This window comes from Pocillopora damicornis, chromosome 9 (assembly GCF_964200805.1).
Source record: "Pocillopora damicornis chromosome 9, jaPocDami1.2, whole genome shotgun sequence".
Lineage (NCBI taxonomy): Eukaryota > Metazoa > Cnidaria > Anthozoa > Scleractinia > Pocilloporidae > Pocillopora > Pocillopora damicornis.
In genome coordinates this window covers 3,792,098-3,817,063 of record NC_142678.1, presented here as the reverse complement: position 1 = coordinate 3,817,063, position 24,966 = coordinate 3,792,098, and the positions used below count along the sequence as shown (strand labels likewise).

General features: G+C 37.0%; 3 protein-coding genes across 4 annotated transcripts in view; 2 read left to right on the top strand and 1 right to left on the bottom strand.

Moving 5' to 3' along the window:
• The first annotated feature begins 168 nt into the window (after positions 1–168).
• On the top strand, positions 169–6,893 carry LOC113684266 (vesicle-trafficking protein SEC22a). Of its 2 annotated transcripts, XM_089183365.1 has the most exons (7): positions 193–291; positions 383–524; positions 1,240–1,403; positions 2,424–2,594; positions 3,655–3,782; positions 5,222–5,284; positions 6,298–6,893. In XM_089183365.1, the coding sequence occupies exons 2-7, from the start codon at positions 388–390 to the stop codon at positions 6,496–6,498; spliced, it is 864 nt and encodes a 287-aa protein (XP_089039491.1). In that variant the 5' UTR covers positions 193–291; positions 383–387; the 3' UTR covers positions 6,499–6,893. The 2 variants fall into 2 exon arrangements, with proteins under 2 accessions (XP_027057409.2, XP_089039491.1); XM_027201608.2 differs by having other exon boundaries at positions 169–524.
• Positions 6,894–7,777: 884 nt separating this feature from the next.
• Positions 7,778–10,000, top strand: LOC149039664 (cystatin-1-like). The gene has a single exon (XM_089183366.1). The coding sequence runs from the start codon at positions 7,841–7,843 to the stop codon at positions 8,324–8,326; it is 486 nt and encodes a 161-aa protein (XP_089039492.1). The 5' UTR covers positions 7,778–7,840; the 3' UTR covers positions 8,327–10,000.
• A 1,514-nt stretch (positions 10,001–11,514) lies between these two features.
• Positions 11,515–24,966, bottom strand: part of LOC113684217 (unconventional myosin-X) — a 34,849-nt gene continuing 21,397 nt past the window's right edge. The window contains exons 37-59 of the mRNA XM_089183363.1: positions 24,568–24,653; positions 23,848–23,953; positions 23,256–23,380; positions 22,687–22,784; positions 21,615–21,674; positions 21,032–21,152; positions 20,441–20,544; positions 20,002–20,046; positions 19,829–19,903; positions 19,189–19,262; positions 18,686–18,766; positions 18,477–18,516; positions 18,124–18,210; positions 17,565–17,701; positions 16,909–17,032; positions 16,606–16,718; positions 16,106–16,202; positions 15,645–15,681; positions 15,362–15,462; positions 15,174–15,260; positions 14,693–14,802; positions 13,866–13,950; positions 11,515–13,098 (exon numbers count right to left, since the gene is read on the bottom strand). Of these exons, the coding sequence (XP_089039489.1) occupies positions 12,997–13,098; positions 13,866–13,950; positions 14,693–14,802; positions 15,174–15,260; positions 15,362–15,462; positions 15,645–15,681; positions 16,106–16,202; positions 16,606–16,718; positions 16,909–17,032; positions 17,565–17,701; positions 18,124–18,210; positions 18,477–18,516; positions 18,686–18,766; positions 19,189–19,262; positions 19,829–19,903; positions 20,002–20,046; positions 20,441–20,544; positions 21,032–21,152; positions 21,615–21,674; positions 22,687–22,784; positions 23,256–23,380; positions 23,848–23,953; positions 24,568–24,653 (2,095 nt within the window). The 3' untranslated portion in view covers positions 11,515–12,996. The remainder of the gene's footprint in view (positions 13,099–13,865; positions 13,951–14,692; positions 14,803–15,173; positions 15,261–15,361; positions 15,463–15,644; positions 15,682–16,105; positions 16,203–16,605; positions 16,719–16,908; positions 17,033–17,564; positions 17,702–18,123; positions 18,211–18,476; positions 18,517–18,685; positions 18,767–19,188; positions 19,263–19,828; positions 19,904–20,001; positions 20,047–20,440; positions 20,545–21,031; positions 21,153–21,614; positions 21,675–22,686; positions 22,785–23,255; positions 23,381–23,847; positions 23,954–24,567; positions 24,654–24,966) is intronic.

The window sequence follows — 24,966 nt, the reverse complement described above, 5'->3', positions numbered from 1 at the left end:
ATTCTAAAAAATGATGAAGAATGAGCGCCTTTTCCTTAATAAGCGCTCTCCCTTCGTGTAACCAAAGTAAATAAGCGCCCCGGGTGTTAAATCGAATCATCACGTTAGATACCAGGCTAGATACTGCCTCTGCTTCACGAGAAAGCGCCCATCACGATGTATTTACTTACAATTAGCATTACCACTGACAACACCGCGGGATCAAGCTGAAATCCAATATGGCTGACAAACAAAGACCAATTTTTTCTCCTTGAGAAATCGCGATCTGTTGGCTCTCAGCTCAATAGAAACGTATGAACTACACAAATTTAGGTAGTCTGTAGCTTTAGATATCATCTGCTATTAACAATGGTTCTGTTCGCGATGATTACGCGTGTTTCAGATGGAATGCCTCTGTCTGCTTCCACCGACCTCGATATGCATTTTGAGCTTAAAGAAAGCAAGAGACTCGCCAAAAGTTTAGCCAGAAAAGCTAATCAGTATCCAACTAGATGTGCCATGCAATGTGGAAATCATATGATATAGTAAGTTGCCAGTATGATAAATACATGTACACGTGGGCAGGACGAGCATGTCGCCAAGCTTAAGACGAGGAATTGTGAGTTGTGTGATCAGAATAACTATATGTGCAAAACCAGTCGAATAATGAGTAATCCTCTTACTCGCAATCATTCTATGGTCCAAATACGTCCTATTTTCATTTGTTAAACTTAATTTTGTGGCATAGGCACGCAAGGGTGAATTTTCCCCAAAATCACTGTTGTTCTGCCCCTTTTATACCTAAAATTACGACAGATGCACTCCTAGAAATATTGTTAGTATAGAAACCATCAGATTGCTTGTTAGTTTATGGTAATCTTTGCATTTGATTGCATGTACCTGACTTAATTTATGTGCACTACCCAGCCTCAGAGTAACAGTGTGTGTTGTAATGTATATTCTCCATACTGTTTTTAGAACGTTTCCTGAGGTGCTGATGAGGAGAAATTGTTTTGCAATCAAGAGCTTATTTAGTTACTAATTATTTTCTTGATTCTCATGACATTATTCTGTAATTTGGGCGGGGGGGGGGGGACATTGTAAAGAGAAATTAGATGCTACTCACTCTTATGGGTGAACAGGTTCAGTACAATGCTTCCATCTTTTCGATGGGGATAAGGGAGATAGTCTGGAAGCAATGTGAGTCTATTGAGTTGTAAATGGAAGTTTTTTTTTTATGTTGTTTCTTTCATGTTTTAGCTTTGTGAAGGCTGTTGGAGTTTGTTTCTTGGCTGTTTGTAATGGAACCTATCCCGCTGTTTTGGTTTTTTGTTTCCTTGAGGAGCTTCAGCGTGAATTTGTAATAACATTTCAAAGTCAAGATGTTCAAAGAGCAAAGAGACCCTATTCATTCATAGAATTTGGTGAGTGATATTCATTTATTGATAAAAATTTTGTGAGATGCCATGCACAACAAAAAACATGTTGATTTGTTGGAGTTATTAAGATAAACCATGCTGAAAAACACCAACAGCAGATCATCAGGTAACCATTCAACTGTATTACTTAAGGAAGACTACACCTTGTACCAGTTTAGTAATTGAACTGTTTCAGTCCTTAATGAGTATGCTTTTTTTTTTTAGTCTGCTGTCTACAGTGACTCTAACTAAGAGATTAAGGATGGAACATTGTTTCATCAAGTTCTTAGATATGTTCTGAACAGGAATGTTCAGGTCTCTTGAATTGGGTGTTGGCTTAACCCTTCAACCCCTAAGAGTGACCAGCATCTAATTTCTCCTTATAACATCACCCTTAAATCAAACATTAAGGTCAGGAGAATAGAAGAAATGATCAGCAACTAAAGCAGCTGTTGATTAGCAAACAAATTCTCTTCACGAGTTAGCACCCTTGGTAATATGCAGTGAATAGTATGAAGAATATAGATACTGATGTTAAGAAGTAAAGGATTAAGAAATTACTGTTAACCCTTTCACTCCCAGGATCTCATTCCCCTTACTGCACTGAACCTGCTATACAATTCTATTGATGTTACAGTAGTACTGAGAATTTGGCATTTGATCAACTAATAATCCCCCAATTGATATTTTTTTCTTTATTCTTGTGACTTGTCTGCTTAATTTTTTGGGAGTTTATGGGTTAAATAAATGAATGACTGACCATTTTAGTTTTGAGATCATGTTTTATATCCATGTAAATCATGCTAACCTTATAGAAGATACTGCATTAATTTTTGAAAATACCCCAGTACATATAAATCTAGAACTTAAATGCAACATTACACTCTCTTGATAATCAACATTATTTTTCAGCATCAAACAGTTTAAATTATAACTTTATCACAGCGTAAAGATATTATTTTACCCTATCAATAAAATCATTATTAAGAATGACAAATATATATATTTTTAATTTTCATGGCATAGATTCCTTCATTCAGAAAACCAAGCAAAGATACAACAACACAAGAACTTTGACATCACGGCTTAATTTAAGTGAAATGAGTGAAGATTTACACAACAACCCTCCATTCCAGATATCACAATCAGAACTTGGACCAGAAAATAACACAGATGTCAAGACTTACAAGACAGGAGGTAAATACGCAGTATGCTTTTATTGTAGAACAACTAAAACTCCTTGTACATGTAGCTTTTTGAATAAATCAAAATAAATCACCTACTCCCCTCCCCCCCCACCCCCACCCCCACCCCCCAAAAAGAAAACACAACAAAGAGAAGGAACTGCTGCCTACTGGCAATTCATTTATTCACAGGCAACATGTATTCAGATTTTTCATATTTAGCAGATGTTCTTTTTCTTAATGAAGTAGCTTTTGTAACTTAACTTAAGACCAGTATTAAGTCATTTGGTAATTACAAATGGAAGTAAAAGTATAGTTAATACCATCCACACTGAGTGCTATGGTACAGCTAAGAGGTACTTGGCCCTAAAAAAAAGCAGGTAAAAAAGAAGCACGTACATGCATGCAATTTTTTTCAAAAGCACTCAAAAAATGTGGGGTAGGAAGCTCATCAGTATGTATGGAGCAGTCTTTTGTTTTACTGTTTGTTTAACTTTGAATGGTGTGTTAGATTATAACAAAGGAGGAATTCTGATGTAGGCAACATTCTGAAGTGTTTGGTATCACTTAAACTCTGAAATGACTTGCCTGCATTATAAAGAAAAAGGAAAAAGTTTGTGACCTGCCAGTTACCTCTTTGGTGTTAACAAGCACAAGAATAGTGACTTTTTCAAAGACAACTTAACTACTCAAATCCATACTGCAGAGCTTACTTAGCAGCCAAGTAGTGGGTACTAATCTGCTTGCTTGTTATGTGCTGACTACCACCTTGTGGCCTTTACGGAAACATCACTGTTCTCCCAAAATGTATTTAATTCTCTTTAAATCGGTTGACTGCTGAGCACGACAAAGCAACATGAATTTTACTATAGCTTATAATCCAGATAGGAAGCATCAAACCAATTGTATCAAGTTTTATTGAAACCTCAGTCTGCTAACTGCTCTATTGGTTTGATGAGTCTGTATTGTAAAAACTGGCATCAAATAAAATAGATGCTAGCCAGGAAGGAGAACATTGTTGTTACTGCAAGGTCAACATACATGAAGTGATTTACTATCACTATTTCTTTCAGGCCCAACAAGACGTCTTGAACCCTTGACATGGAAAAGTCTCACTGCCTGTGTTTTAGCAGGAATTTGTGGACTTCTTAACTTTCTAAGATGTTTCCCATTTTTAAATGTTATAGTACTTGATGATGAGGTGAGGGAATAATGCTTATTCTTTTGTTCCTCTGTCATTATGGTAACTTTTTACAACCAGGGTGGGTTTGCTCAAAGCTGGGTTAAGCTAACCCAGGATTAGCCTAAATCTGATTTCATACCTGAAACCTTCAAAAGAAAATTCTGTTTAGTGATTACTTTTGTCTAGAATTTGATGATGGAAATTGCTCTAAAAAGATAAAGATAATTATCTGAAGAGGCTTTTGCACAAAGGAATAAAGAAACTTGGATTAAAATTTAATGCTGGGTTAGTGCTAATTGGCCTTTGCACTTCTGGACTTAAGATAACAAATCTTTCAATTAAATCTGGTTATTGTCCACCAAACGTGGGTTTGAAGACCTTACATGGCATCTTATTGCCCTGTGTAAAGGTTTTCTTTTAGAGATTTCTACATTCCTTATCATGGTCAGAGTGGACAATTCCACAATTGGCAGCCACAGGTGATAAAAAGGTTGATGAAGTCCCTTAGATTATGTGATATGGCTAACAACCTTAAGTTACCACATCTTTGGGGTTTATGACACATTCATTACACCACAGTGTGCTTGAGTGAAAACTCTATTCAGGGGACAATTTCAGGACTAGAAAAAGTATTCCATTAATAGATGACTGTGTCCTTTGGATGAAGGAAATCAAACAAAGTGTGTCATTGAGCCTCCAATAAGCAGACACTAGGGAGGGGTTCGACACAAAAAACTCCCCAGCCTTTTTTTAATAAGGATAACTGATATTAAGATTTTATGGGGGCCTCTGTGGGGGGTACACCCTCAGGACTAGAAAAAAAGTGTCATCACATCCCTTTAAGGAGAAGATGACTGTGACAGAACTGAAGAAGCATGGCTTCAGTGTAGGCCATGTTTTTTTCCCATGACTAGAGGAGGTCCTACTGTAGATAATAGCCATCCTTTAATTGATGTGTTTAGTTTACCTTGTCAAGGACCCAGTACTTTTCATTTGTCTAACCCTTTACCCCCTAACATCAGTATGCATATTCTACATACTGTTCTCTATCCATATCCTAAGGTACTGGCAATGAAAGTTTTTTTAAACAATCAAGAGCTTCTTTAGTTGGTGAACATTTCCTTTATCCTCATGACCTTAACCCTTTCCACTCCCAAGATCTAATTAGTAATTCTCCTTACTATCTGCCATACAATTCTTATGATGTTAGTTCAGAGAATTTGGTATTGGATCAACTAATAATCCCATAATTGATATTCTTCTTTATTCTCCTCACCTGCCTGCTTGATATTGTATTGATATTGTGAGGAGAAATTCTTTCTTGGTCACTTGTGGGAGTGAAAGGGTTAATGAGTGATTCAAGGGTGATAATGTAGGGACAAATTAGATGCTGGTCACTGTTACATTTACATGTAGAGGTCAAAGGATTGATGCTTTTTACTTTTACCAATTGTTAGGCCAGTGCTACTTGGTTCTCGGCTGTTGGCTTTTTGCTTGCTGGTGTTTTGAACTGTTGCCAGGTTTGTAGTCCCTTTCTTATTTAAATATTTATTTATTTTTTACTTTTATTTATAATGAAGTGCTTTCCCTGTTAAAAATATTTGGCTGTATTTTTACTATATGGATCAACTATACATTTAGAAAAACCTTGTCTAGAATAAGCCAACGCTGTGATTTGCGAGATGTGATGAAGTAAATAATGAAAGTCATTCTCAAGCCCTTCTTTTATTTTAGCCAGTCTGTTCTTTCTCTGTTACAAAGTTGTTCTCAGAATCATTGCCTTGTCATCATCTTGTTTCACCAATGTGTAAATTTTTTGGACTATACGTGTGTGCAAGTCTTGTGCCATATGACTTCAGTAGTGGTATAGGTGAAATAATCGGTAATGTTAACCCTATAAGACAGAATTTCTCCTCACAATATCAGTACAATATCAAGCAGATAAGTGATGAGAATGAAGACAAAGATCAATTTGGGGATAAGAAGTTGATCATAATGATAATATTATTATTATACTAAATTCTTTGAAGTAACATTATAAGAATTGTATGGTTTTTTTTTGGTCTTTCTGTTTGTTTACACTATATATGTACCTAGATTTATGCACCATTACCTGAATGTATCTCACTTCCTCAGCTACCTGTATACCTACCCACCAACTGGTACATCTGCCACTTAGATACTACCTGCACATGTAACAACTTTTCTCCTTTGACTGTCTTTCCTGCCTGTCTCCCTGTCTGTAGTTTGTCCACATGTGGGTTCAGTGTGTCTGTCAGTATGCCACTCTATCAGACCATGAGTTTTTTTTTTTTTTTTTTCATGGTCTGTTAGACCCCAAGTCAGTTTGTCTGTTTTTCGGTATGTGAGCCAGTGTCTTCTTGTGCCTGTTGTCTCTCTGTCGTTCGGTGTCTAGCCACTTCAAGCTGATTTGACCACAAATAGACACAAATTAATTATATGTAGGATAAAGTCAAGCTTATTGAAAGAAAAATGGATTTGACTTGTGATTTTTTGTTGTTTTCTCTCACAGCTTCTGCTCCTGCTGTTTTCAGTCAGATGGAGGATGCCGCTGGCAAGAATATTATTTGGCTTGCTTCTCTTTTTAATTTACTTGCTACGAGGCCTTCGAAACATCTGGCAGATTCTCTTCCACCTTACAGTTGCTGCCTTTGTATTATATCAAACTGCTAAGCGACAGCTACAAGCAAAGCCCCCTGATTACAATGTATAGGATCAAGAAATCAGCATATAGATAACAATGGTTTTAAAAAGAAAATGATGTAATATACAAATCTGAAAATGAAAGCAAGTTTATATCATGAACGCAGGTAGTCAAGCATCACTTGGTTGTTTGTGTCACAATTTCAAAACACATATTGGGCTTTCAGTGGATATTATGAATTTACAGAGATACTATGCTCATTGGTGGATAGGTGTGTTATAGAGATGAATTTGTAAAGAGGGTGGTGGCATTTTACAATGTAGATCTGTGCATATTTCTAAAACCCAAGGAGAAGTCAAAGGTTTGCTCAACTGTGTCAATTTTCTCAATTCTCCTGTATTGCAGTGGAGTTATCTAAACACAACATCTTATACAACATCAATATATGGGCTGTTTTACATGGACCTTTGTGACTGGGTGTTTGTTTTATTTACTGCTTTTCTCAATTTTTATTTATTAATATTTCACTGTTTTTTCATTTACAACCAAAGAACAATCCAATGAAGAGGAACTCGTGTCATTCCTTTACAACTTCCTGGACTAAAACATGTTCCTCTGCATTACAGCTTTTTTTTTTCCAAAAGAACCATTAGAGGAATACTCCAGAGTTTAATTTTTCTCTCTGACATGGAACAAAAAAATTACGTGACACCTCAATAATGATCAAAGTTTAAGATTCCAAACAGTAACAAACTTTCTAAAAATTGTCTTGAACCATTTGAGCCCTAAGAGCAACTAGCATCTAATTTCTCCCTACAATATAACCCCTGAATCACACATTAAGGTCAGGAGAATAAAGGAAATGATCACCAAATAAAGAAGCTTTTGATTTCTATGCAAATTCTCCTTGTCAGCACCATAAGAAATGTTGAAGGAACAGTATAGAGGACCACCTCGCGATATGACCCTTTAACTTAAGGGTGATCAGTAACTATTTTCTCCTATCAGTATCACCCTTAAATCAAAAATTGAGGTCATGAGAATAACGAGAGTGATCACCTACTGAAGTAGCTCTTAATTGTAGCACTTGTGGCCAAACATGGGAGAGCACGTGCCAAGATCATCACAAAATTTTGCACTACAGGCTGTGAAAATAATCTCTCTTTTTTAGCTCAAATAAAACTGTTCTCTGACTCATACTCATCTTTTGCGTTCCTAAATCGCTCTCCACAACTTTCGCAAGTTTTGTCCAGTATTAGTTGATGTTCAGAGAGACCTAAGTTAGCCATCAAAATGCACTCAGGTACAGCTGTTGACACTGCGATAATATAAACATTATTTTCATTATGTAGATGACTGCTGGTCAAATGATCTGAAGACTCCGTTCCCAGAAGTCAAATCGCACCGGAAAATGATCATGTCAAAGCAAAAGTTTGAAATGGAGGTCGGAAAAGCTGTGTTCGTTATCATTTTATACGTATCCTTCTTGCATTGCTCTGCAAAGAAGTCCCCAATAACCGGTGGAATATCCAGAATTGACCCAGAGGATCTTCGTCAGTATCCTGATTTGATAAAAGGAGTGAAATCATTCCTGGATAAGCTAAACGCAAAGTCAACTGCTGGAACTGTCCACAAGCTAGTATGTGCAAGCGTCCAAGCTTCATCACAAGTTGTTCAGGGCGTTCTGTATCGTGTTGCGTTCAATACTGAACAAGTGGATAAAGGAGTGGCACAAGGAGAGTCTTGCATCAACAGAGGCGACTTTGTCGAGCAGGGAGAGGGGAAGTTTATTTGCATCAGTATTTGGGAAAGACCTTGGCTAAATGATATGTCTCCTGAAATCAAGGAAAACAAAGAGGGCAAAGATGTCGAGTCTTGTTTGGGGGTGAGCAACTAATGAAACGATCTGGATACAATCTTGAGCTTTGTTTAAACTTTACCTGTCTTTGTAGGGAATTTTCTCTTAATATGCTCGCTAAAAATTGTACGGAGAATTCAAAGGAGAATTAACTTGCTGCTTATTGAGACCAACATGTATAGTTTTTTGTTTTAACAAGGAAGTACTTGTAAAAAAACTGTTCTAAATATAAATCATGCATCATTTTCAGTTTTGCGTTGTATGGCGTCATCGTTTCATTCAGAATGTATTTCACTTTCTAGTTGTTTCTTCATTTGCTCACAAATTTTTATGATAACAATTGTGATCAAAACTGTAATAAAATTTTTGAACTTGACTGGTTATCACCAGCCCAATATTTGAGCTCTAATAGGACAGTGTAGGTATCATGCTTGTAATTGGACAGTGTATGCATCATCCAGTATAAATGGACAGTAGGTATCATCCTGTGTGACATTGCCCATCATTTGCACACATTTCAGCCTGTTAAGTGGTGTCTTTTTTCGTATTTTTGTTTTTTTTTCCTTTTTTATGAAAACGAAAATGGATGGTTGGTTGGTTCTCTAATGTTTTGATAGTTTTTGTTAATTGGTAACAGGACCTCTGTCATCCAATTCTGTCTTTAATTATACATGGAGTAAACAAATTGGACACATGCATCTAGGGTTGTCCAATATTTCCAAAGACTCCTTTGATTACAGACTGAATGGGACTCCACTCAGTTTTATTACCATTACCAATTACATACACGTACTGATATTAAAAATACATGGCATAGCACTGAATTACTGTAAGAATGTATTTTAAATCTCTTTGTAGATATACTTATACATGAAGGAAAAAAGTTCTAAGTTTTTAATGTAGTTAATGTTTAAAACAATGTGGTATAGCAAAGACAGTAAAATGAACATAATTGATGTGTTAGGTCAATAATTCTCTCATGAATTTTATTAATGTGGCAGAACAAGGAAGCCGTAGGTCATAGTGTAGTCAAATTTAATCCCTTTGTCACATCTGTAATGAGTAGTGAATTTCTGAGACTTGAGCCTCTTAGATTCAAAATGAGTACATATTTTTGCAAGAAATATTTAAAAAAGACATACATGTAGATCTCAAATTTGAAGACAGTGAGCTTTTGAGGTGATGAAGTCATGGTGGCATTCAAATGTAGATTTTGTCATTTCTTTCATGACTGATGGTTGAACATTTAAGATATCAGAGCATAGAAAATCCTTTTAGAGGGATATCAAGATTAATGATATGGATCAAGACAGTTAAATTTAGAATCTGGCATTTTACTGAGCAATTTCCCACAAAAATCATTAGACAGGCAACAGAAAAATTATATTTCTTTAATAGTAATATTGCAAAATTTACTTTCCTCAGTAATTTTTACATAGCTGTACTGGCATCAAAGATACTCTAGCTTTTCAGACATAAGTAGCAGTGAGTGACAGCATGGAGGATATCAGCATGGGATTATTTACCCCTTTCCCACTCAGCCTCATCCGAGGTAGTTCCCTTTGATCTTGTTGACATATCCTAATACAAGTAGTATATTGTCGAGTGGAGAGAACTGTGACAGTGGACATCTATATAATCTCAATGTACTCTAATGTCACCATAAGGGATTTTATTTTTATTCCAAAATAAAGTGTGTTATTCTAAACATAACATTGCGTCGGTGTGTATTTGTATGGGTATTCTTGTATTTGAATTGTTTGACAATACTTGACTCATTGATTTGACCGGGGAAAAATAGGAATTTGTGTACATATTGAGGTCATTCCAACTGTGTATTACAGTATACCGTTGCATGATTACCAGTGGTGGTAGTTCCCACACATTATAAAGATGATAACAATTCCCTTTTGGCAAGAGGAGAAAACAGTCCCCCAACATTTACCAACATGAAGTTAAGCAAGATGCTAAATACATAACATTGCCAATTTAAACAAACAGGACACGATCAAAGTTCTTAAATAGGACACAGAATTTGGCAATTTATCCTGAACAGTTTTTTATTCAGGCTTGTTGGTGTAGTTGTAAGTTGAAGGTTGAAATCTATTTACAACAATACGTTTTTTTTTTAACAGGATAGCATAAATAGATTTTCTCTTAAAAAAGATAGTGGCTGTAAGGTTTTTGACAGAACACCCCCACCTATCTATAGGTACACCCTCCCCCTTTGTCAAAGATGGTGCTGTTCCCAAACAAGTATAGGCTGGCTCCTATTTTTCTTAAAAATTCAAAGTTCCTGCAATTCAGACCACCATAATCTGTACAAAGATTTATCAGCTTCCTTTATCTAATTTAGATAAAGGAAGCTGATAAATCTTTGTACAGATTTTGTCTTAGACCCATTTCAGGTGACCAGCAGTTCACTACTCAGGCAAAAATGGACTAAAAACCTGAAAAGGGCTTGCTGAGAACAAAATGCTTTCCCTCAACTGTTTGGCAAAAGAAAAAGAGAGAGGAGATTTTGCTTTGTGTTTTTTTGGAGGGAGGGGGGGTGGGATGGGGCAGGGCAGTAGTGGCCTGGGCAAGCATAAAAATGCTTCAGGCCCTACTAAGAGTCATATTAGGCTTAGCATATTTAAGGCCAGGTAAATTAATTGTTTAAGTACCATTATCATTATGGAGGGCATTAAGAAAACAAAAGCTGAAGATGACACATAAAAAAAAAAGTTTCAGGTTGAATAGTCTTTATTTTCAATTGAAAAATATGCCATCGGGTAAAGCTGGCTAGAAATTACAAAATCTTGCTATCTAAGTATACAATAACTGTGAAAGACATGAAAGGGAATTCAGAGCTTATTCAAAGTTCAATTGTACTTTAGTCAATTGTATTTACTGTTTGCTGCTTTCATTGTACAATTGTTTGCTTGTCCCTTTTCATTTCAGCCCTTAAAGTGCACCACAACACCCAACCAAGTAATAACAATCTCATTATAATAATATCAGCTTTCAGAGCATGCAAAATCCTGAGGGGTGAAAGTATCAGTGTGTATGACATTCTTTACAAGATTTTCCCTGACATTTTCTATTCGAATTTTCAGAAAAAGAAAATCATGCCTTTCGTTTTCTGGTAGCTCAATTTTCAGATTAGTCACAGCACTTGTCATAGTTTCAATGAGGAGAACTGTAACAGGGATTGCACACTTACAATGGAAAACCATCCAGTAAAGTTTCTTGTCACATTTATTCCTTTATAAAACTGTTCACAAAGCAATTTGAATTAAATAGTAGGATAAAAAAAAGTGCATCAATTGCAATTTTAACAACTGTTATGGAAATTAACATGCTGTCTAGTTTATCTAATATCACTACTGCCTCCCTTTCTTTATAAATTAGGAACTACAGCGTCTATGAAAGTGGCTCACCATCAATTCTTCATTCCTTATTCTAAAGCAAACTTCCCATTGAAGGAAAACTTTACTGTTGTCACTGTGATGCCCATCTGCAATCTTTCATTCCCCAGACTTCACAATTTTCTTGTTTTTGTCAAAACAATTGCACCCTCTGGGATAAGATTGGATGATTGCCATGCAAGTGATTGAGGACTTCATGCGCGAATGTTACTTAAATCAGTTTGGCTAATGGAAAAGGCATGCAGACTTGACAACAGTTGTTTTCTTGATTACACATGGCATTACGACGATTTTTTGACACTGATGAAATTCAAAGGAATATTACTCTTTCATCATGCAATTTTCACATTCACATAGCAAAGAATGTGGATTATACTCAATTTTGTTATCAAAACATAATATCTATTATGACTAGTGTATAAAATTATACATGAGGCACATTATTAGCTTCACTTACATTGTAATAAACTTACTTCACACATATTCAATTACAATTAAAAGCTCAAATGAGCTATGTATCCCATGATGGACAAATTAGATATTTTCCCCCCGACAAAAATATTTTTTTCTTTTATATGAGTCCATATAAAATTTGAGTATTAACTTGGAAAATACTTCAAGCGCTTACACTTTATTTTCAGACAAATTTATTTACTTTCGTCCCCATATTCCTTTGCAAGATTTCAGTTAGGACTCTAAAATATCAATTCTCAAGGATTGCTATTTTAAATTACTGTACTAAAAGATCTGAGCATTTATATATGTAAGCTCTTTAATTATCTTACTTTAAAAAACCATTGATATGTTAAATTGTTTGCTTAGCAACGGATTAAGTTATAAGCCAAATACGAAAACTGATTGATCACTTCTGATACTTGGGAAGCAGTAGCAATAGGTGTGTGTATTACTAAACCATGAAGGGGAAGTAAAGGGATTTTACATCAAGTAAATTGGGTTGAATTGGATAATGTCTTGTTCAACGTTCTACTGCTCTAGCAACGACCTGAACTGACGAAAATTACTGAAGGAAAAGTAATGAAAGAGAGATGAAGAGTTTTCGGCTTTGATGCTGCAATCATACTGCAGCTGGTTTATGGAGCATTTACTTGGACTATAACTTGTTTCTAACCTTTAAACCCAAAGAACCTGTTGCACTCTATACAACTTCCCCCGCCAATATATTCAAAATTGAGCCGTTTGGTGAGACTTGAGAGCTGATCATATTTTTGAAGAAAAGAAAGAAAAAAAGGAAAAAAACCGTATGGTAACAGCTTTCCACACTCGCATCAGTTTTCAAAACTAGGAGTCCGAGGCTTCTGACGCTTGACTGAAGTAGCTTGATCTGCGTAGTTTGACAATTTGATTAATGTATGCTTTCATCAGTTTGGCAATCTCGATAACCTGTGGGTATAACGGAATTTTGGTCATTACTAACATTAAATTATTAACTAATTTAATATTAATTACAAGACCTAGGTCTTAGATTGCGCAAAATTAAGAATAATTTTCTTTTGTTCTACATTTCCAGTCCCTTCTAATCTTCGTTGTCCTTGGTCATCATGGTTCTTTCTTGGTTCATTAAAGCTGCTCTTTTCTTTTCATTAACAGACTAGCGTTTTAGAGTTTCCATTAACTTCAAAATTATAGTCAATCCTCCACAAGCGGCTATCTCATTACAACGGCAACTTCTCTTCAACTACCACCTCCCCCCATTGACGATTTTCTTCCCTGCGGAAGGTTAGTCAAGCCACTTTCAATTTAACCGCTAGTCGACAGCCATCTTAAAAGGCAAATCCTGCTAAAGCGCATCCCAAATGAAAAACAACAACAACAACAACAACATCTTCACAAAGGCATGACCGCAAAACGGTAATGTAAAATTCGTAACACCTTGCTCAAGAGGACAATCTTGGACTGCTCTCATTTACCTAAAAGGAGATCAACTGTCTGTACAACTAAACGTGAACTTTCCACTAATTGATGGGTTCACTGTATCGTTTTACTCCACTGCCTACCCATACCAATCAACTCCCTACGACGGCTGCTCTGTTGCCAGGGTGACCGTAAAGGAAAAGTTTGACGTAAGCTGTGCAGGCAACAAAAGATGGCTGAAAATATCGTGACACGGGGACTTTATCTAAGTCAATAGTAAATAAAGGGCATAATACCTGAGATGTTTCAAACAACATGGGTTCTCTCCCGTCAACGATGATTTTATACTTGTTGGCAGCCGGAGCTCCAAATGATAAAATACTGTGAACGAAAAAAAAGAGGGGATCAGTAAATTAAAAGTTAGGTATCCAATCAGATTATCGACTGAATGATCATTAGCAGTTCTCAAGTAAGAACGCCTTGACTGCGCTATGTCCTGTTGTAAAGCACATACGAGACGCTTGCAGTACGAAAGAAGAGAAGGGGAAAACCGAAATGTAACAGTGATATTGTAAATGGTATGCACAGGCCGAATACTATTCATTAAGGTCAGAATTGAAGAGAGCGACAAACAAAACATAACAAACTGAAAGAAAGGAAAGCCATAAAGTTAGCAGCCATGGAAAGCAAACAGCTTTATTAGTCTTCATCTGCACGGCAGTCTAGACTTGGTGTTACTACCGCTGACGCCTGTGTAGGTGCCCGCTGGTCTTAAAATCTCATCCAACATATCAAAATGTCGCCATAAAAGTGACACTTCTTGAGTGCTGATGCTGCTTAATAAGGGCGAAACAGCAGTCCATGGCAGCTAACTTGACGGAATCTTACTTTATTTCGATCATTGTCGCCTTAGTGCTCATTCGGTGGAATTAGATAACATTTACCACACCAATACTATTCCATTACAGCTTCATCCCAAAAGCATGCCAAACACGAAACGTAGTTGGGTGTTTCTCTTTAATTCTAGTGCTCTAGCTCAGTTCTCATTCTGTTAATGTCTGAACTTGTTTGAAAATGAGGCGAAATGCTATGAGATTCGTCGTGAGTGTCAAATGAAACTTACTTTTCATAACTGAATTGACACTGTGGTCTGACGTCTCCTCGCTTGTAGAAACCCACGCCCTTGAAACTCACACCCAGCCAGAGTTCGGGAGGAAAGCCTGGGTCTTTCGTCTGCAATACAAGAACATCGATGTCAGTATTACTGTTGTTCCGTCAGTCAAAATTTATGATCCAGGAGACTGGACCGGTATAGGGGTCTTAAAGGAAAACATGAACATTTCATGAAAGTAATTTCAACGGCAAGCACAACACGCGGTGACTGGATAACCGCTCGAGAATTCCCACTTTGTTCCTGCAAACACAGACAAAGACGCAAACAATCGAACAAACCAACATTTTCTTATATTCGGCCCAACACTATCTAACTTTTAGGCAACTATTTTGTTTTCATTTTTGTAGAGAAAAAGCTTTCTCTAGCCGTTTAATTTCAACATCTCGTGTAATCGTCGGTCTCAAGTAAAGAGAACTATTTGGTTACTTACCTCTACGTCAAACAGGGTGGAACCATAACCAGGCCAACTTCTTAGTATTTCCATGTACTGTTTCTGAGCCTGCTCTTGATCCATGCCCTAATGAATTAAGATAGTTCAATAATTTCTTCATTTGCGTTTGATTTAAACAGGAGTTTGCAAGTTTGCAGAAGATTTCATCGATGTCTTCGAATACTTACAGCAAGTTTTTTCCACTGCTCACATATAGAACTCTTTATAAACGAAAGCTCTTCCTCCGTGGCTTTCTTGCTATCTTCCTCGCCATTTTCTGGTCCACCAGCTACAAAGAGTATGAAGGAAGAAAATAAAAGAACTTGCCGCTACACTGACATAAGATTAAACTATTACAGACGCAAGAGAGCCGTCAAATTGAATGAGGCTGCATTAGAAGTGTTCATCGCTATATGTATATGCCATTGTTACTTAGCAACATAACAGCTGAAAATTGTGGGCTCAACTTACCTGATCGGAAAGGAGAGACGGCTTTCCTTATTGTTCCCTGTTATGAAGAATTACAAAGAAAGCAGGTTATTGAGAGTGAAAGGAGGGATGGTCAAAATTTGGCCTTATCATCATTCTAAAAGACAAAGGAATGATTCTACAACTTACATAACAGTCCAAAGTTTACTTAACTATCAAAGTATCTGATCGTTTCGTATTCAACGTACAGTTGTACACAGTTATGAAAATTGCGTTTCTTCAAGAAAAAACCAAGAAGCGATCGACGCAGTTATTCTTTGTGCACTTAAAACCCCTTCTACGGCAAACGTCGCCTTTCTGTTTTCGGAGAATCTCATGGACATAAAAAGAAAAATTTTCCTTTACGATTTTGGGATTACAATTTAAAATTGCTTTACTAACATCACTTGCCTATTTGCCATTTTTTAAGAAATTATTACAAGAAATCAGTTCTCCACCTTTACCTTTATGCTGAAGTGTCTTTCTCTTGTGATACCACTGTTTTCCGTCTTTACTTTCTGTTTCAGTTTCCCAGGAGGATAAACCGAGTTCAGATCAGATCTAAAGCCAAACAAAAAGGTTTAATGACAACATCAATAACGGCAGCTGCAAGAAACAACTTGAGTTCTTCAGATCACAAGTACAGACAACATGAACAGAAAGATTTAGTGAACATAACAAAAATAGAGAGCAAGTAAACTAGATACCACGAGCAAGTAAACAAATAAATAAATTTATTAATAAGAAAAAGAAGTAGAGAACGTGAAAGGAAGGTTATTGTATCCGAATATAAACATCAGCAAACCAACAAAAATAAAACCAAAAACGTGACTTTCCAGACAACAAACAAACAAACAAATTCATACGCATAGAGAAAAACAAAAACAAGACTTTCCAAAGCAGAAAATTAGCCAACTTTTTTTTTAATTCAATTTTTCCTCTTTCAAAGATGAGTGTTACTTACACCCAAGCACCAGTGTTATAGTCTCCTTCATTGAACTGAAGCCGTAAGGCAGCGAGAAGGTACAAAGTGGTATCCGGAGCAGGGTATTTACCAAGTATGATCGAGTCACAAGCCTAAAGGTAAAAATGAGACGTTACATTTTAGATTGGTAGCCCGTTGTCTGAATGTAAAGTTACAAAACAGCAAAACTTATCATCTGCTAGTTTGTTGACAACTTTTCAAAAGTTTTGATAATACTGACCAAACCAGTTGATTACGCTGAAGTCTTTTTAAAAACTCTCAAAGTGTTTTGATCGAACAAACCTGTTCATAAAGAAATCCATATTCAATAGTGTCCACTTCCACCAGTTCGGGTTGAAGGTAGCAAAAAATCTTAAAGAAAAGCTTCCACGAATAGCCTGCTTCGGTCAGACCTAGTGCCTTGTACCTGAAACACAGAAATCAAGTCAGCGGATTCCATTGTAAACTCTTTCAGGTCAAAAATTGCAGTCCATGCAGTAAGAACTTCGTCACTGCATCAACTGTTTCTTCTTGGTAGTGAGTTCGAATCCCGTTGGATTTCCAATTTTTTTCGGCCTTTATTTGTACATGTTGTGCATATTACAATGATGATCTTATCTTCAATGATGTGTTTTTCTACTGATGAAATTAAATTTTACAACGCCTTTGAAGAACATGGGGTCAAAAGAGGCGTTCACCACAACTATCTTTGAGGCTCACTCTCTAAACTTCTTTGTTTAATTAATTTTGTGGCAACAGCTCACATTTTATTTGTAATAGGCCACCTCCGAGATGCTCAACCCCTCCAAACGGAGGTTGAAACACCGTATTTGATATAAATAATGATATGTCATTCCCACGCAAATGAAACTTTGCAAAAAATCTCAATTTAGAAATAACCAAAGTTACGCCTACTCTGCATTCTTCTACTGCACAACGTAAGATTATATCAAAATTACTTTTCAAACTTGGACAAGACGTCTGCAAGCACAGTTCTGTCTTCGATATTCTTCTCTATCGTGCCGCACTGCTCGAACAGAGTGAAAATGTTACACCTCTGTGGGATATTCAAGCCCTTGCACAACTTCTCGACAACCTGTGAGAACAAGAAAAGCACCGAAACATTCATGATCTATTTGACCTATTAACTCACAAGATCTGATTGTTAATTCTCCCCTCTAGCTGCTACACATTTCCTTGTAAATTGGTGACGAGAATTTGGTTTCAGATCAATATAACAACTTCTACCTGATAAGTTGAATACTCTCAGTACCTGTTTGCTAGATAATATATAAATTCGTTATAGTGATAAGTTAACATGTTAACCACCTATGAGTGGGTTATCGATGCGTATTCAGACAAAATGAAGAAAGACTTCAGCATAGATACCACCGCGGTATCTCTATCTCCCAAATACGGTCCGCTCAATTGACCAATCATGGCGCACGTACTAACTAAGATAAATATTAAATCAATAATATTCTACTGGGCTCTCTAGTTATTATAATTTTTCATTACCTCTCCTGCTGTAGTGGCAGAGTTGATTGTAATCTTACATGATCCTCCGCCATAGCAGTGAACAACAGCCGAGAGCTCTCGACGGCCCTGAAGAGCAGTATGATTAAAAAATTGGATCATCAGCATCAACAATTTACAACAATTTCATTGATGGTTTTGTCATTTGCAAGTAATCTTCATTTGCCATTTGCCATTTGTAGTCCGTTTTCATCTTGGCCACCCTTAAACCCTCTCCATTTTTTGCGTTATTATTACCTTTTGGGTGTTTATTTACTCAAGCGAGAAACCATCGCAAGATTTTATTTTATTCAAATAAAACCAAATATGATGTAAGAAAATGTGGCGAGACTTACCAGAAGAGAAATGATTTCTTCTCTTGAAGGAGGAAATTCCCTGTAATTCACATATAAAAAGAAACAGAAGAAAAAAAAAGTGGCAAACATACAAATCAAAATAGCTTTGTGAAAGCAAATCAAACTGCAAATTCAACAGATTGTAGATCAAATCTCACTAAAGGAACTAAAGAACAGAAACGAAAGCCTAATGGAATTGCGACTCATACCTTGGTCTGGTTCTCTTGATACATTCTAAGGCAAACACTGCAAACTTGGCCATTTCTGTATCGGGATGTTTATCTCTATTTCTGGAGAGAAAAGAGGCAAGTACAGTCATCTTTTTCAGAAGTAATAAGTATATTCTTTTCAATCTGGGAAACGAACCCGTAATTAAAATTTATCCTATGAAAGTGTTGACAAGGACGAGGGAAAAATGTATCAAAAAAGACGAGTGGAAATTTGGAATAATTATAATTGCTACCATATTCTGAAGAATTTTCCACGATATGGGAATTAAGATTGTTGCTATCATAAGATGAAAACTATTGAGTGCCAGAATTTAATTGCCCTTCTTTATACTCTTTCAATTGATTTTTTTTTCTTTTTTTGCCCATAACTTGTTTTCTTCATAGGAATGCCATAGTTTAAATCACGATTGATCCTGTTTGGTTGGGAAAGGTTTGGTTGACTCCACTTGGCCAGAGAACGATAATACCCTTTGTAAACTTACCTTTTCAAGTGAAATCTCAAGTATCGAAGGTACTTTCTGGTTGGGACGAATGTGCAGCACATACAAACCAACACCTGCAAAAGACAAGTTCAAAAGCTCATCACACACTTTACAATAACTCTACTAAAAAAAACCCTTAGAAGAATAATGATATGAGCGTTGGACATTAAGGAGAGGAAAGGGTGGAAAAAAAATATCTGAGTCTACTGTAGCGATTCAAACCTAGGCCCGTTCTGATTTTATTTTTGGATGCTCTCATTCATGACAAGACCTACTTTAAGGAAGATGTCAAACGCCACTAAGTTTGTCGCGAGCGAGCGAAAAAGAAACAATCTAAATCCCTTAAGACCATTTAAACCTCGAACCTTTTCCATTTTGCGGTCGCATGCAGTTTGCCACAGATAAAGAGAGAGAACTTGGTTCAAACGCGACAAACGCCTTCATCCTGCACAAATCGAGAATGCCGAACGTCTTGTACGAAACTAAATTTTGCTGAATTTAGAGCTAGTCGTCCAGTATTGTACCAACATTGTACCTTCATAGGCGACAAACGCCCTCATCCTGCACGAATCGAGAGTGCCGAGCGTCTTGCACGAAAAGAAATTTTGTTGAGTTTAGAGCTAGTCGTCCAATACTGTACCTGCATGTTTCTGAGGTTTCCAATGGAGTCAGGAGTAGGGTGATTTGTAGTCTGTTTGACCAGCTGGCAGAACACCTAACGACAAGGAAAACCACGTTTTGTAAGAGGTTCAAAAAATTAAAACCGATGTGAAATATCAAATTCACAAGATTGACACTGAATCAAAGACTAACCTCATCTCTTAGAGGTTTCAAGTCTTGGCAAGTTTGTAGGATTCCCTAGAAATGACAAAAACACAAACAAACAAGGTTACTGGTTGAAATAAGACGTTAACAATATTTTCTTAACATAGCATTTCAAAATGACATAGAGACAAGCTTCAGAACCAACACACAGTGAGATACAAATTTCTTGAAACACAGAGAGAAAATATGCAGAGACTATGGCTTAAGTGACTCTGGTTCCAGCGTAGATCACTTCCGTGTCTTCAAGCGATTTCTTTTCGCCGCAAAACTAATCATCATAACATTCACCAATTTTTGTGTTACCATCGTCGTTTTCTACATTAGTACCCTGATCATGCTCCAGTATCGATACCAAATGTGACGACCAAAGCAGGTTAAGACCACATTTGATAAGAAAAATTTAATTCAAAGGTGCTAGAAATCGTACTTGAATAACTGGGATAGGATCTGCAATGGATTCTTGTTCCAGCAGTGAACTAAAAACTCCAACAGCCTCTTCATGGAAGGTGCCATAACCTTTACCCTTTGCTCCTGTGAGTGGAAAAAATTTAAACAATAGTTTCCAGCCGATACTCATGTTATCCACTCTCCTCAAAAATAAGTAGAGTAAATTGCAGAACAACGTCCGCTCAAAGCCTGAAACTAATTTGAATTTTGTATGCTAAGTGACTGGTCTATAGGTGAACCCAAAGTCAAAACCTGGTGTTGGTCTTCTAAGCAATCACTTAATTCGTAAAAAAAAAAATTAGACGCGATTAAGAGCTTCTGTCACGTTTCTAGAACGTGGCAGAGGCGATCACTCACTTTTTACTCTCGCCTGTCGCCGTTTGGATAGTTCACCGCTCTCGCTAAAAGTGAAGTGCTTCGTAGCTGTATGCTTACTGGACCATTTCAAACATTATAGAAGTTTACATTCAGCATCAACGTAATATCATAAAAGCTTGCATTCAGTATCATTAAAATAATACGAAGGTGTTACGAAATGACTCCTTGTGAAGCAGATAAAGCATTCACTCACGTGAGGACTGTGATTGTCCATAGGGGAGGGGTAGCAGAGGAGCCTTGAGTGGTATCTTGGAATACTTCAGCACCGGGTTAGTGCGGTACACTTGGTCGGCTTCACTCTCAGTCATTGTGCTCTGTTTACGCAGAAAAAGGAAAACGAAACTTGGGTTAAATGGAATATAGCAACAAGTTTCAAGAGACAAAGTTGAAACAAAACCGTACGAACGAAACATGTAAGGGCGCGGAGAAGCTAGATCGCTGATTCGCCTCATGTAACCGAGATAATTTTTGCGATAATCTTTGACTCGGTATTAAATTTCACTAATTCAAACAGAATGAATCAATGGCATTCATAAAATTGATAAACTCTGTCTTGGGCTCAAGGTTTTTCTCAAACATTCTCTAAGAGGTGAATGGCCGTTACGACTAGTCGTCCAGTGTGTAAAGTACCTGAGCATCTATCACTGATGACCTATACCCCGGAAAAATACTAAAAGTCGAATAGGGTCACGAAAAATCCAATTGAATATTCCCTACTCCTATAAATTGATCGATTCAAAATAAATATAATTTGATTGTTAATATCACACAGTTACCTTTAACTCTGATACCAACTTCTCGAAAGCTGTTTCAACTGGTGGTTTAGAATCTATTACCTAAATTTTTTTTAATAAGAACAAGTATACATGAAAAAGAAGTCCATTAGCAACAATAACAATGATAATGATGATAACTACAATGACACAAATGATGACGATCAATTAACATATCCAGAAACATCAAACGTTATGCAAAACTGGTGCAAATACTGTCACAGAGTTTCAACACGGTATATGTAATTAGTGAAGGTATTCAGTACTGAAGGGAGATTAAAGACTAGAAGACCTGCGGAAACTGGACAAATGACATCAGGGCCCAGTTGTATAAAGTGCGGATAACACTACCCAACGGATAAATCGCTATCCAGCGGATGAGTAATAACAAAACGTATAGCGTTATCCACCGGAAAGAGATTTATCCAGTGGATAGCGATGTCCAATCTTCGAACAACCGGGGCCAGGTGTGTAGTTGGGTATGTTTCCACAATGTGTAAGGAGATTATAGAGGACGGAGAAAAATGGAAAACCTATTTATAATAACCCCTTGGGCGTGAACTCGCGCGTAACCAGCTTCCAAGAGTCGCCACTTGATGATGATAAAATAGTAGTAGGTTGGAGTTTGTCCAATTTATCACAATCGCACGAAAATTCAAACAGTGACAGAGAGGCTACTTCGTTTCTCTAGCCTAACTAACACTTACTCGAAACCAGAGTTAAATACATATATATGGTGAAATTAGGAGATCCTCGCAGCTAAGAACACTACTGAAACGAGTAGTTGTAAATTTTTTTCAGGTCCCATTTACAACTACTCGTTTCAGTAGTGTTCTTAGCTGCGAGGATCTCCTAATTTCATCTTTCCACCGCAGTGCAAATATGTGAATTTTCATATATCTAAAATCTACATATATATGGATTAGTCTTTTAGGACAGCCTCAAAAAAAGGGGGGGGGGGGGGTCGTGACGGTAAGATCCACGAAATCAGATATCAACCGCCACTAACTAAAACATAATTGTGAATCAAACATTCAGAGTTACGGAAGATCAATTGGAGAATTTTCTAAATTACCTCTTGAATTTCACTCGCCCAACGGATTGCCTCTTCCTGAAGTTTTGCATGGAGAACGTACGATCGCTTTCTGCCATTTACGATAAATGTCCAGTCACCTGATACCGGAAAAAAGGGTTTCACACATTACCTCATCAATCTGTTAGATCTATAATTTCTTGAATGTTTTTAGAAAAGAAAACCACGCACTTGCTGCAGTCATTCATGGCAGTTTAAGTAGTTTGAAATGTTGGCTACTTTATGATTGCTGTCAGCGCAATTCTTTACAACCAGCTGATATCTAACCTGATAGGCCGATTTTTTTTTGAGGAGGGAAAGAGAGGGACAGAAACGTCAGAGTCGAAAAACCCATCAAAAGACCTCTTTTTTTTGTTCCAATCCTCTCAGCTCTTCAAAGCCTACACAAAGCCGCCAGCTACGCAGGCAATTCAATTCCAGCTGCTATCAGAGGACAAAATTGGGCATTAAGGCGAATACATCAAAAATATAACACGTGAAGTGGATTTTGCCATTTCTTTTTTAATTTTTGCTACTTCATCCATTTCTTAATATACCCATGGGTATCTCACCTGGTTCACGTTCCTCTGGCGATACAACAGAGCAAAGACTGTTCAAGACAATGGATCCAAACTTGGGGCTGTTTTTCACATATGATTTGTAGTAATCAAGTGAATTTCCTGTCAGAACGCACCACCTGAAAAACACACACGCCAATTTCAGTGAGGTGGTATTTACACCATCAAGTTTCCATTGACTATTGTCTTACCAAACGAAAACTTATTGCAACAGATTACAGCGAGGAAACTTGTCGCAGAAAATACTAGCCAGAGCAAACTTTTGAAAGTAGAATAAACCTTTGACCAGTCTTCATCTTTTCAACTGGTAACCGGTAATATTCACCGCCAACAGTACCTCTTATTGCCGCCTAAAATCACTCGGTATTGAAAATTTAACAGGTAAAAGGATTGCTCTACCAGTTTGAAGACTTATTTTACCTGTCGTGCTTAAAATAAAGGAGAACACTGTTAAATCATTTACAACATTTTTTCTGACAAGTTTTCTTATCAAGGTCTCTGCGCCAGGAAATCTAGCCCTTAACAGGTGTCCTAGTCAATCTCCTTGTTAGAGGCAAGACATTAAATTCACAGTTTATCCACCAACCTCTTTCGTCTCGAATCGTCATTAGCGCCCTCTTTAATGAGCCAGCCTCTCTCAATCGTATCAGCCACACCTTCGTCGATTTCGTGCTCCTTACACTGTTGTATAGCTATGATAAAATGAGTCACACGAAATGGATAAGCATGTTGAGCTACGACCATTTACAAGTTGCTAAAAATTACTTCAATAAAGAAGAACACTAGAACGTTTTCCGAAAAGTATCGTACAACCAAAACAAAGGAAAAAAACTATTAACTCTTTCACCCCTAAGCGTGACTAGCATCTAATTTCTCCTTACAATATCACCACTGAGTCACACACTGATGTCATGAAAATAAAAGAAATGATCACCAACTAAAGAAACTCTTGATTGTAAGACAAATTCTCCTTGTCAGCACCTTAGTAAATGTACAAAGAACAGTAAGGAGAATATGATTACTGATGTTAGGGTGTAAAGGGTTAAACTCATGAGAAATACCACCTATGGCGTTAAAGCTTTCTCAGTTGCTGTAACCATCCTATGGACTGGCTTGGCAGATAAGCTCAAGATTATTGCCCTTTTACCCATATCTTTTATCAAGGACATCATTCAAGACATTTTTCTTCCAATTTTCTTTTTACTGCCAATTCGCTTGTGACTCGCTCATGATCTCCACGACAGGAGCATTGTCACTTATTATAATGTTACTTCTTATTATTATTTGTGTGATTGCAGCCACATACCTTCCACCCATCCATTGACCTCCTCGGGAGAATCTGTGATAAAGTTCATTACACGATTCGCGGTGATGAGAGTGAACGAATTGGCTCTGAAACAAAACGGATTCGGTCATGAATTGACAAACGAACACATTTGAAGACCACGAAGGCGAACATTCCAGACAAAAAGGCAGTGTCAGTTAATGGAGAAGTCCTTACCGGAACAAGGCTTCAATTGACGAGCAAAATGTAAAAGTTTTCCTTGGGAAAATAATTCCAAGGACCGTAAGAATAAGCAACCATAGTGTTCTCACACTAGTAATAGAATCAATTATCATAGCAATTTTTATCAGCTTTGTTTCATAGTACTGATAAGTACTAATACGACTCTTAATTGTAGTAAAAAAGGGGATGGGAGGGGAG

Excerpts from the sequence above, each read along its gene's own strand:
- LOC113684266 (XM_027201608.2), top strand. The coding sequence starts at position 349 with ATGGTTCTGTTCGCGATGATTACGCGTGTTTCAGATGGAATGCCTCTG. Across the intron at positions 525-1,239 it reads TGTGGAAATCATATGATATA|CTTTGTGAAGGCTGTTGGAG; the intron begins GTAAGTTGCCAG and ends TTCATGTTTTAG. Across the intron at positions 1,404-2,423 it reads CTATTCATTCATAGAATTTG|ATTCCTTCATTCAGAAAACC; the intron begins GTGAGTGATATT and ends TTCATGGCATAG.
- LOC149039664 (XM_089183366.1), top strand. The coding sequence starts at position 7,841 with ATGATCATGTCAAAGCAAAAGTTTGAAATGGAGGTCGGAAAAGCTGTG.